The sequence below is a fragment of the Mastomys coucha genome, chromosome X (genome assembly GCF_008632895.1).
Source record: "Mastomys coucha isolate ucsf_1 chromosome X, UCSF_Mcou_1, whole genome shotgun sequence".
NCBI lineage: Eukaryota > Metazoa > Chordata > Mammalia > Rodentia > Muridae > Mastomys > Mastomys coucha.
In genome coordinates this window covers 88,172,453-88,185,775 of record NC_045030.1, presented here as the reverse complement: position 1 = coordinate 88,185,775, position 13,323 = coordinate 88,172,453, and the positions used below count along the sequence as shown (strand labels likewise).

Genomic DNA, 13,323 nt, shown 5'->3' with positions numbered 1-13,323 from the left:
AGAGTGGAAAATTCCTAAGGTTGGTGTTAACCTGAGTCAACAGAGCATCTGACCTTAAACCATATCTGCCCAGACTTGTAGTTTATGTCTTCTTGACCTGCTAGTTCTCAGGATGTCTAACAGACTGCTTGCTCATTCCCAGGCCTATGTGGGACAGCTTGTGATGGACTCTTGGGCCCATAACTTTTCTTCCTAGTCAGCACAGGTCCAAAGCTTTAATTTTTCCTTTCAAAGGTAAAAGATTCTTAATAAATCTAGTATTCTGGAGATATTAGATTCACTCCTACCTTTTAGTCAATAATTTAAATTTACCTTATTAAAGTAGTCAATTAACCTATATATACCACTATACATAAAAATAAACTAATTGTAGGAAGTAAAATAGTGAAAACAATCGTCTCCTACATACAATTTCGTGATTCACCTCAACGAATATCCCATATTTTTATTATCATGATTTTACTCATCTTAATGTGATTTTCTACCAAATGTTGTTATATTGCTAAGAAAATGTTATTCCCTATGGAGTCAAAGTTTCTTAGCAGAACTCTTGAATCTATGAGCTATAGTTGCATTGTCCCCTCAGGCAAGGATTCTGTTTTGTTTCTCCATGTACCCTTTGATGAAATGCCTTGGGAAGGACATATCTCTTCTGTGATTCTTCCCAATAATTCATAAACTCAATCTAATCATGAGAAGGCATCACTAAGCCTCAATTGAAGAACATGCTATAGGATAATGGATTCTCTTCTAAATCTCACAAGTAGCTCTCAGTTCATTAAATAGAACATATTATAAAAAAAAAGGTACATTTGGTAAACTTGACAATGATGGAAAATGCTTGATCAATTATTTTTTTAGCTGTTTCATTAAATCAATGAAATGTTCCCTTTCTTAACAGTCAATATGTTTTGTTTTATTTTGTTTTAAATGGATACAAATGGTTTTATGTTGTGTTTCTATCACTTTTCTCCACAGGTGGCTCAGCCAACCTCACCTGCAGAGCTTTCTTTGGGTACAGTGGAGATGTCAGTCCTTTAATTTACTGGATGAAAGGAGAGAAATTTATTGAAGATCTGGATGAAAATAGAGTTTGGGAAAGTGACATTAGGTAAAATAATTTTTCTACTTTTAAACATTTGAACCTGAGTTAACATTTGCTTTGTTAAGCAGTGGAGGGGTGAGCCAAAACAAAAAAAAGTTATTATTTTATCTTTTCATTTCATAACAGAAATTCTGTAATACTTTATGTCAAACAAAGAATTGTTGAGGCTACTTATGAAATTACAAAATGTGAACATCATTTACAAAGAATCTAAGAGTAATTCTTTCTTTTTTCTAAATATTTTTATTATTAATTCTTTGGTATTCATATAGTATGTCTTGACAGTATCTACAAACAAACCCCATTTCTCTACCTAAGAATAATTTCAAAAGGAACATTTCTCTAGTAGTATACTAAAACCAAAACAATGGAAACTATTGAAGCCCATTTTAACCTTAGAAAAATCATTGTTCTTTTAGTTTATAAAATCAACTTTTAAAAGTTACTGAGAGGAAGCAAGCATGGTAGCTAATGTCTGTAAACACTGTGCTTGATAAGTTCAGGGAGCAAAGTTGCTATGAATTGAAGACTAACTTGGGTCACCTGGTGAGTTCAGTGCTAGCCCGGGCTAGAATGAGATACTGTCACTAAAAAGAAATCCTGAAAGGAAACATCAGCAAGGTACTACATGGAGTCAAGTACAACCTTTATATTTTCCGTGAATGGTCTTATATAAACCTACCAAGTTGCATATAAAATGCTTGATGGGTTGATGGAGGATATACAAATTTTCTACTTTAAGGTATAAATATTTATGAAGAGGAAATAACAAAACAAATCTTTAAATTTTTGCATATCTATTTTGAGGGCATAGTCATTATACTTAATTTTTTATGTAGTTACATATTTTTTTCACTTATATTTAAGCAAAAAGGTATTCAATGATGAAGCAAATTGTATTTGGACATGGAGAATTAGTTCAAATCCTAATGTAAATGAGCAAGGACTTTCATAATGATATCTAAGTTACTAGCAAATCAAATGATGATTATTTTCTAAATATTCTTCCATATAAAGCTTGTGTCTTCTGGAAGGATGTGGGAATTTAAGCAAACGTTCTACTTTTTAAATGTCAAGACTTTTAAAACTTTAACAAATATATAAGAAAATGTTTTTTAGTACAAAGCAAAAACATATACAACTGTCATAGAGGATTATTTCTATTAGGATCTTCTCCCTGGCAACAAGTATACAATATCTTACTGAGGAGTGCTCCAATTTGGTTCTCGAAGATCCAAATGGGCAATTGTCCAATATGGACAAAAATCTTTTTAACCATTTTTCATACTTAAAATGTGACCAATACTTTTTGCATTTTTGAAATTAAAGAAGCACCATAAACCTAAACTGTCCAATTTTAACTATATGAGCTGGATGAATGCTCTAGAAATTTGTTTACTTAATAATATGTATAATATATGTATGTATACATAAATACATATACATTTATCCAGGCAAGAGTTTGTAAATAGGAATATTGAGAGCAGGAAAAATGAAACCTAGTTTAAGAAAATTTTCATGTGTTTTGAGAGATTGCTAAAATATCTAAGGATCAGATTAGTGAGCATTTACCATTAATTTTAAAAGTCAGAATTAAATACTAGAACTTTTAGTCTACAGGTTTACAGTTTCATCTTTCTTTAAAACTATGCAGCTCATTTGTATTATTAGGAAAAATAAGTCAGGCTGGAGGTTTCAACTGATATGTCAAAATAACTCGAAATTTTCTTTCTTTCTTATTCTTGTTAAAAATAAACTGATATATAATTAGGCCTCCAGCCTAACATTTTAGAATCTCTTATTTCATTTTAAATCATATTTCTTCTTAAAGGAAAAGCAATTTGTAAACTTTTCTTCAAGGTCTCTCTCACCTCTTTGTTATGACAGTATGATTGTCCTGCTATGAGAGATAATTAACTGCTAGTTCATTAGCATCTGTGAAGACAAGTTTCTTCATTAGAAATGAAGAAGAAAAGGGCATGATATCATTTAATTAACTTAGCATCAACTCATAGCCAGATTTGAAGCACAAACTCTGTAGGTATATTCTCATCAGATTCAAATTCATGTACAATTCTTTTCTTTTTCATGTGTGTGTATGTTTGTGTGGGTTTTTGTTGCGTTTTCCTTTATGTTTTAGAATCCTTAAGGAACATCTTGGAGAACAGGAAGTTTCTATCTCATTAATTGTTGACTCTGTGGAAGAAGGTGACCTGGGGAACTATTCCTGTTATGTTGAAAATGGAAATGGACGTCGGCATGCCAGTGTTCTCCTTCATAAACGAGGTGAGTGTAACCTTCTCTGCTTGAGGGAGGAGATGAATGTTCCATAGAAGGGATATCATTACCTTTTTAAAGTTATTTTCTCCATAAACCTAGCACAAGTAAAACAATCCCATTAGCACTATGTCAATGAAGGTGTTAGGTGACTCATGCCCATCAAAACACTGTTTAAATGCCAGTTCTCAGAGGTTAAATCTGGTAGAAGAAAGCCAGGTTTGATTAAGGGTTAGCACCTGGCTATTTGTCCCTAAATGAAGGATGTTTTTAGAGAACTCTGGTAAGGAAATGGGTTTTTAGAGAGAGGAAAGGGAGATGCAAGAAACAACAGGAAAGAAAGTTCTTTTCTATGAGTGGTTATTGCCCAAAACAATTCCCTATCCTGGAGTATGTGACTCCCACTCCAGAAGATTGAAGTTGATCTCCTATACCAGTTTCTGTATTTTTCTTTAAATTAATATGACTGGCCTGAGAGTTAATCCTCAAAACAATTTGAATTCTTTTTGTTTGTTGATGCACAGAACTGGAATAAAAAGGACACATCCTAATTTGGTCTAAGGGCATCCAGCTGTTCGGGGTTTTGTAAATCTAAGGATCACTTAGCAGTTAAACTCCTCAGCATTTAGATGCAGCCCTCTTTAGAATTTAGAATGGTGGGCAATAGCAAGCCACAAAGAGACAACCACTACTATAAAAGAAAGAATCATAGATGGATGACTAAATCTTTAATATCAAATGTATAGCCTGAGAAAATTGTTCTCATGTCAGTTTGTGACATGTAAAATGGAGAAAATGTTATCAAATCTTCAATGTTTTATAAAGATAACAAAAATAACAAATAGGAAGGGCTTGATAGAGTACTTATACACAGAAGATGTTTGGTGAAATGGTATTTGAAATAGACATCAGATCATTAAAATAACTTCACTTTTAACGCAATAAAGTATCATGATTGAAAGGTTGTTCCATTATTTCAAGAACTGTGTCTGATGAATTCCTCAATATAGTATTTCTTGACATTTTAACCTCATATAGTTTTTACATACATAGTATTCTCCCATAATTAATAGTAACTTACTATAAAAAGATAGGTTGTAGTTAAGGATAGTATCTGAAAAATAGTAACTTTTTCTCCACAGCAGCTCATCAGTTTATACACAGGTGTGTGTGTGTGTGTGTGTGTGTGTGTGTGTTGTGTTTGAATTGTTTAAAATTACAGATGACTATAAAATGTGTGACTTGGTGAAACTTTTATGCACATTAGAGGAGAATATATTTTTTCTCCTTTTTACTAAGTTAAAACATTTTAGTTTACTTATTCCAAGTACACTTGGTACTCTCTTACTCAGCAGATTTACACTGATTTTAATTTCAAAGCACATCTTCAATCCTGGAGTCTTTGAGGTTTGAAAAGAAAGAGAACACTGAAGACTGTTCCCTACCTTATTGGGAAATAGATTCTCTTTGAATAGTGTTGCTGAAAGCTATTAAAATAGACACCTTGACTGTCAAGGTGACTATAATATTAAAGTAGCATATTATGCTGTAATGTGAGGAGAGAGGAAAAGGAAGCAGCAGCTAGCAACATTTCTTCCTGTACTTTAACAATAGCACACAAAGAAGCAATTTGAGTGAGGCCCCGTGTATATACAGAAGTATAAAAGTAGCCTCAGTGGACCACAGACTTAACTACCTATCCTGCCACAGACCCTTCAAAATAGCCTATCATCTTATATTGGATCATATTCCATCTCTAGAAAATTCATTCTAGCTTTGGAAGAATGTTAGAAAGCATCTCCATTTCTCTGGGTTTCCATCCATTGGCTCTAGTTTATACTTTCAATTGCTCTTTCCCTAACAATAGGATGTCTGATAATAGTCACCATGACCCTGCTGAACCTTCATTTCACCATGCACTCATTCTTCATTTATATGCTTCATTCCTGTAACTCTCTTGAATATACTCTAAATGAAGAGTTTAAATTAGTCCTTAAAAATTGAAATAGTAAAGAAAAGCATAGGACACACATTAAAAATCTATTGGGTTGGGGGCAGGTAATTTAAGAGTACATGTTTTTCATACACAGAATCTAAGTTCAGTTGCCAGCATCCATATGGTGGCTAACAACAATTTGCAACTTCATTTCTATGTGATCTCATATCTTTTTCTAATATCCATGTGCACCAGACACGCATGTGGTACAGATATATACAATATACACATGCACACAAAATACTCATAAACACAAAATAAAATAAATCTAAAATAAATTTTAAATCTATTAGTTTGGGCAAAATGTATTTCCATGTGGAGTAAGGCAAAGATGACAGTTAAGGGATTATTATAAACAAGTAGGGCTGCCAATGTACTGGATGCTGGATGTATGGGTGAAGATAATAAAGCTGTTTTTTTCAGGCAATTATGCAGTTAGTAAGAATCAGACACACTCTAGGATACTTCTAGCATATTTGGCCTAAGGTTAAGCATACAAAGATATGAAAGTTTCCAATTAAAGAAAAGTATAGTTTTGAAAAATCAAGGAAATTATTGAATAACAAATGCCATTAGTGATTGATTATCTAAATATCAGGAATATGAGGAAGACAAATGTGGCCAATTTTAGTTGCTCTCAAATACTTATATTCTATGGAATGACCACACCCATCTTGAAAACAAGGAAATTGGTTATACGCGACATAATTGCTTCACCACCATGACAAAGTTCCAAAAGAGAGAACATAGCAAATATGATCCCATAGGTTTGACTCTTCAATGATAAAGTCTCTGTGACTATCAGATATCTGTCACACTATCAATTATGCAATTATCAAATACTTTACTACATTTCTCAGAGGACCAAGCTCAGAAAAACAACTGGAAGCTACCATTGTTAGTCATTTGTTTCTGCCACCAACTTAAGACTTCCCTAACTTACCAGTTTTCAAAATCCTTCTTTTAAAGTATTTTTTTGTAGAGCTGTAGTAAAATATTTGTTTCATCTAGATCAGTGATTCTCACCCTTCCTAATGCTGAGACCCTTTAATGCAGCTCCTCATGTTGTGATGAACCTCAACCATAAAATTATCTCTATTATTTCATAACTGTAATTTTGCTACTGTTATGAATCGTAATGTGAAGAGCTGTGTTTTCTAACAGTCTTAGATGACTCCTCTGAAAGGGTCGGACCTCTGGGGAAAGGGGAGCTGTGACCCACAGGTTGAGAACAGCTGATTTAGATCTTTAGCACTCAGAACTGTAACTTCTGACAGATAAAGTTTATCCAAAGTTCTCTAAACATATTACCCCTCCACTGTTTTTTGTTGTTGTTGTTGTTCAATGTTGTTGATATAACATGATTTCAACCCTACAATGAGTTATAATGGATTTGGAAAGCACACTCCTGCCCATCAAGGGAGGCTACATTTGAGGTAGGCTCAATGCTATATTATTATTAGCCCTCGGATCTTTATTTGGAAAAAAAAGCAAAACATGATTTTTTTAAGGCCAGCTGAAACCTACCAGGAAATTTGACTAGTGAAAATCCTGCCTTAAAAATATCTAAAGTTGTCAATTACTTTATCCTTTAAAAATGTACATAGGAAATTAAAATCATGTCAGAAAGGGGGGGTGGCATATGGTCTGGTTTGTCTATGAGTGCCCTGACTCTTTTTTCTTACTTCAGTAAGCTACCTATTTTTACTTAACTTTGCTAGTGTCTGGCCTAGAAAGCTTGAGAGTTAAATACTAGCTTCACAAAGAGCCAAACAGTTCTTCATCTAAGGACAGAACCTTGTGAAATTTTCCCTGGCATTTTCATCATGTAGAGTTTGTTTAGGCAAGCATATTTTTGCGATATCATAGGTGCAAGTTTATTGTCATGTCTAGAAGATACTATCGAGCTATGAGTGTGTGTGTATGTGTGTGTGTGTATAACAACAATAATTTTAAAAAAGAGATCATAAATTTGAAAGTGAATGGTGGGAATGTAGAAGAAGTTGGAAGGTGTAAAAGGAGAGTAGAAGTTATGCGAATTTTAGTATTCATGAATGAAATTCTCAATTTAAAAAATTGAAAAACAATAAAAGTAAAGGTTTACATGCCAGTTACTGGATTGTTTCTTATTCCTGCCCATAGATAATTAAATTTTATATCTGAGTCTCTGAATATTTATTTACCTAGATTCCTCTGCTTGGGTATCTAGTTGCTGTTGCGTGTCTTGACATGCACCAAACAATCACTTTTCCTCGAAACCCTAGCCTTTCTTCTCTCCATTTTGTATGTTTTCCATTTCTCTACATATCTCTAAATTAGTGGTTCTAAGTCTTCCTAATGTTGTGATCCTTTAATACAGTTTCTCATGTTGTAGTGGATTCTTTGTCAGTGTCCTATAATTTCTGGTCCCAAATTTTCTGACTACTTCATGTTCTCACAATATGGGCATCTTTATAATCTATAACAATACACTTTGGTAGTTAAAGGCACGGTATTGAGAGAAAAGATGTCTGTGTTCAAGATTCAACTCTTCTTTATAACTGTTCGGTCTTAGACAAGCCACTCCATTTCTGTGAGCCTCAAATTGTCTTCTATAAAATGGGACTGCTAAGTAATCTATCACTTATAGCAGCTTGAGATTTAAATGAACGTATGTGCCAATGCTTATCACAGCATCTGACATATATTTAGCACCCAATAAATGTTAACAAGCGACTACAAGATTTCTCTGCTTCAACTTTGTACTATGAGGGTAATGAAGGATGCAACAATCGTGTATTCCATTATAATTTCTATGCATTCCAATTTATCTTTCATTAAAATGATCATCTTTAGCTCCAGCAACTATGTCTCATTTATTTGGATTTTACCTTACAATAAATTTACTTTAATTTGAATGCATTGTCTAAAGAATTTGATTCATTTATTCATACATTTAATGATAATTATTAAGAATCTCCTATGTGCAAACAGTGTGTTCACTTGCAAAATTAAATAAAGAGGGGGAACAAGAACCAATATTAATTGTAATGTCATAATACCCATTTAAAATTACACTGCTACCAAACATTCTTAAAATAGAATTGTGCTTTTTTTTGTGAATTTTTTACTTTAGAATTGTCACATTAAAAGTTTTCAGTAACAATCCTGGTCTGAATGATTATATTTTCTTATACTGATTACAATAGCATGGCAATTCATTCATCATAAGGAAGTAGAACCAGCAAAGTATCTATTTGAGAGACTTGGTGCTAGTTAACAATGATAAACATCTAGGTTTCCTCTATTTCCCTCTGTATACTCTGTCTCTCTCCAAAGAATGTAATCAATAGGAATTAGACTTGCTCAATAAACTCCCTAGTCCTGGAAATATCTCCAGTAAAGAAATAAATGTGCAAATAATATAGGGTACAATGTTTTAAAGCAGATACCGTTAGATCCAGTGACCTGTTTGCCCCTTCTTGTAACAGATCATCTTGGTAATTGTGTTGCCATGTCCTTGTTTTTATTTGCCTAGCACATTTATTTCCTGAGAGATTCAGTATGATAATGGAACTGTGTAAACCTCTCTTTGAGGTTTAAGAGGAGCCGTTTGGTTTCATTGACACTGATATTAGAGTATTTTGAAGTCAAATCCTGTTGTGACATCACAATACCCCAGTGCTCCATGTGGCACTATCTCCCTAGAAGGCAGAAGTGGTATCCATAGAATGGCCACTCTTAATGAGTCTTGCCATATGCAATGCCAATGTATTTAGGAATTTAGATTCTACAGAATCTCCAAATTATACCTAGCATATTTCCTTATATAAGATCTAATTGTTCATTGTTTTTCTCCCTAGTAACTTTTTTTTCACTCTGACCCTCTGTTTTGTGGGAAAACTAAATATTTGTTGCTAATGTTAAAACAGACAAAAATATGGCTGGAGAGATGGCTCCATGTTTAAGAGCATATACTGTTCTTCCATCTGCTGTTCTTCCAGATGATGTGAGTCTGATTCCCAGTACACATGTCAGGTAGCTCACAACCACCTGTAACTCTAGCTTCAGGGAACCTGCTGTTGCTGACCTCTTTAAACATCTTCATCCATGTGCATATCCCCCATGCAAATATACATACATGCCTAATTTAAAAAGGAAATAAATAAATCATCTTGAAAAATAAATAAAATCACTTGAAGGTTCATTTGATGCTAATAAACTTTTAGCTTTGTTCTTTTTAATACCAGACATTTCAAGAAAGCCACCAAACATATAGGCATAAAGACTAAGCTTTTTAAGATAGCTAGTTTATTACACAGAATATATAAATTATGTGAGAATAATCCTAGGTAAATTTTTGTCTGCTTGCCTTGTTCAAAGAAAACCAATATGTGAAACAGAGATTGATAAACTTCTGTTTTGAGCTATCCCTGTTGATCATGAATATGAATGGAAACTATAAAATTGTTCATTATTCATGGCCATATTTATCATTTTTTGTTTGTTTTCTACTAAAATGTTAAATTCTTGATAAAGTACATTTACTTTTCTGTCATATGTTTCAATGTGCCTAACCTACTTAATAGATGTGATGAATGTGCCCTATCAAACAGGTTGATTAAATGTATCCTGAATTATCCACATTTTATCTATTACAGCTTCTCAGTTTTGTTGCTATTGATATTTTGGACTGAATAAATTTATCCTGTGGTAAGAACTATCTTATACACTATAGATTATTTAGCAGTATCTTTTCCCCTTACCTACAGTATCTCTTCCAGTGATGGAAAAGGAAAATGTCTCCTAACATTACAAAATATCCCCAGAGAATAAAAATTGTCCCAAGATGAGAACTACTGGTTTACAGTATGAATAGAGAAACCCACTTATAAGAAATGGCTTTAGAATCTTATGTACTCATAGCAGAGAATTTCAAAGTAAAAGAACTGAACATTGATATGAACCCTCAAAGTTCATATCAAGTGGAATTGGGAAGAATAGAAAGTCAACAGAACAAGAGTTTATATACAGGAATTGACAGCAGTCAGACTATTTGTTTCTGTATTTGGAAAGCCATCTAGACATCCCTACTCTTGTACTTCATAAAATTTATAATACTCACAAATCACCTAGGAGCATATTAGAAAAGCAATTCAGATGTTGTAGTCTGAGGTGGTATGCAATATTTGAATTTCAAGGACATTCATTATTATAGATATTATTTCTACTTGTCTACGGACCACAATTGGCATACTACGACTTAGCTACACAGTAGATCCCATTAATGCACTTGGAATCATCTAATAGTTCAAGAGTAACTAGCTTTCTGGAGCTCAATGTGTCTATGAAAAAGAAATGAAGCCAGAGAACAACCAGTCAGTGGGACTAAATCCAAGTAATTGCCTCATTCCTTCTGCAGAGTCAACACCTTTGCCCTAACACTTTGTTCTTAATGAGGTTACTTACATCACATATTCAATGACATTTTGCCTTCTAGAATGCATTTGCTACTCAAGAGATGCCTGAGAGGGAACTCTCTTTGAGTATTAAAATGATCAACCCTTTAAATTATAAGGCCATCATTTTTGGAAACAGTTCTTACATCTCCCCATGTTTTAATAGGAAAATATATTCAGAAATCTCTCAACAGCATATATATTATATTATATTACCTATACAAACAGGTTGTCCATAGTGTTCAGTCTATACAAATCGTAATTACTAAGTATATATGATAATACTCATAATATATGACAGTTAGTAAGTACTGCTAATTTCCTGTTTTGATTGGTGAATTCAGCCAAATCGTAACTTTGTATAATAGGAAGGATGGCCATAGTATCAGAATTGAAGCACCACATATTGTTGATCATGACAAGGAGGAAAAAAAGAGAAAAAACCATAATACAACAAGCAACAGGATAAAGTGTTTCTACATGTTCAAAAGTTTAATTCATTTGCATAAATGTCTGCCTAGCATCTCACAGAGCAGCTATAAAATTCAAATAAACCTCAAGTGAGGGCAAAGGAAATCTACTGAAACTTAGAGTTTTGTATTAGAAAACAGTAAGTATGCCACTTAGGAAAATAAATACATCAGTTTAAAACACTTGAAAGGGAACTGAAGTGATGGCTTAGCAGTTCAAAATACAACTTTTCAAAAGGACCAGAGTTCAGTTCACAATACTCTTGTCAAGTGGCCCACAACTACCTGTAACTCCTTTCCCAAGGTACAAGACACCTACTTCTTGCTTCCATGAGCACCTGGACTCATATGCACAGCTCACATAGACACACACAGACACTCACACAGGCACAAACACACACATGTATATACACATAAGTAAAAACTAAATATTTAAAAAAGAAAATCAATTACTTAAAGAATACTCACCAAAACCATGTAATATGCACACACTGATTAGCTATTTCTCTGCCAGTAAAATGAGTCAATTCAAGACAAATTATTAGATTATGTAACTGGAGGTTTATTGGGAAGCTGCTCTTAGGCGGGCAAGTTCACTGGTCTCAAGGAAGGAGGCCAGGGAAGTTAGTGTTTGAAGGGAGACAAGGGTTGGGGAAGAAAGGGGAGAAGAAAGAGATAATGTGCTCATGCAGAGAGAAGGAAAACTGGGCAGAGGGGGTCCAAAATGTCTGGATTGTATAGGGAAGAGCCTCAGTGGCAGGGCAGCCCAGCCCCTGGGCTGGAAATTTCAGGGTTAGGAGTGGGGTATACCAGGTATAGGGACTGAGGGATGTTGGTAGAACCTGTAGGCCAGGTCTGCTTTGGTATGTAAAATATGTGCCTCAGCTGTTTGCTCTGGGGTCTGAAGCCAAACATGTACCACAACCACAACATAATACATGGAGCCAGAGATAGGAGATGGAATAGTATGTCTATGACCAAATACCCCAATAACCAATAACCAAGAACCCCTCACTCTCCTCCTCCTCAGAATCACCTTTGTATTCTCATTATTTGCAATCGAATTTACCTACTTGTTGATGCTTCATATCCCACTTGAAATATTAATTTCACTACAGGCTGCTTAAAGGAGAAGGCTTATCTAATGCTGTGGAGTAAAAATAATTCCACTTGTAAAATATGTAAAAATACACATGTATTTTTAACCAGCATTGGGTTAAGCACCTATATGAATTATATGTGGTAATTAAGTAACTGCTTGCAGAGGGTTATAGACCACTATCCTAAGGCAACATTGTTGGAGAGAGGATGCTAAGTCTGCACTTGTATGACTAGGAATTCTTACATTTGGTTGAGAAATGGCACAACTGGGTCATAATACAATACAAAAGATATAACTTTTAATAAGCAGTTCCTGGATATAGAAGTTTGACAACCAGGTCAGTAAGCTGAGAAATTTGACATGACACATAAAAACTGCTAGCTGCTCTCTCAGGTCACATAGCAGGAAAAAGTATGTTGATTTCCAATAGATTACCATGGTTACTTGTGTTAGATTTTTAGTGCTGAGAAATACATTTGCCATCTGTAAGAGACATCTTAGCTATTTGTCTCTACTTTTAGAGTACGTGTTCTATTTTCAGAATGTGCTCAATAAAGAGTAATATATATGGATATTGAGTTTTCTAAATTAAAAGGGGGCATTTAAATGTCATAAAAATGAATTAAAAATAATTTCAGAGAAAATTCCAGCAGTATATTTAGGAAGGTACCCAATGATCAATTTTTAAACCACCTAAGAATTATTATAGTTAATTGAACTATGATATGACTGAAAAGAAATTGTGAGCTATGATGGAGAAATTGGGTTTCTTGAGAGGCTTTTAATTTTCACTCTTCAGTCGCTTGTTACCTAGAGCAAATCACTGCCTCATTGTTCTTCCATTTTATCTTTTGTAAACTAATTGTCCCTCAGCTTCAGGGTAGAAATCTTGAAAAACATATTAAGTACTCACAATAATATATATTAGGCCATTT

At 33.9% G+C, this 13,323-nt stretch overlaps 1 protein-coding gene across 1 annotated transcript in view; it reads left to right on the top strand.

The window, feature by feature from the left end:
* Il1rapl1 (interleukin 1 receptor accessory protein like 1) overlaps window positions 1-13,323 on the top strand; it is a 1,152,451-nt gene that overhangs the window by 1,103,309 nt on the left and 35,819 nt on the right. Inside the window, exons 6-7 of the mRNA XM_031364845.1 lie at window positions 979-1,111; window positions 3,246-3,391. Of these exons, the coding sequence (XP_031220705.1) occupies window positions 979-1,111; window positions 3,246-3,391 (279 nt within the window). The remainder of the gene's footprint in view (window positions 1-978; window positions 1,112-3,245; window positions 3,392-13,323) is intronic.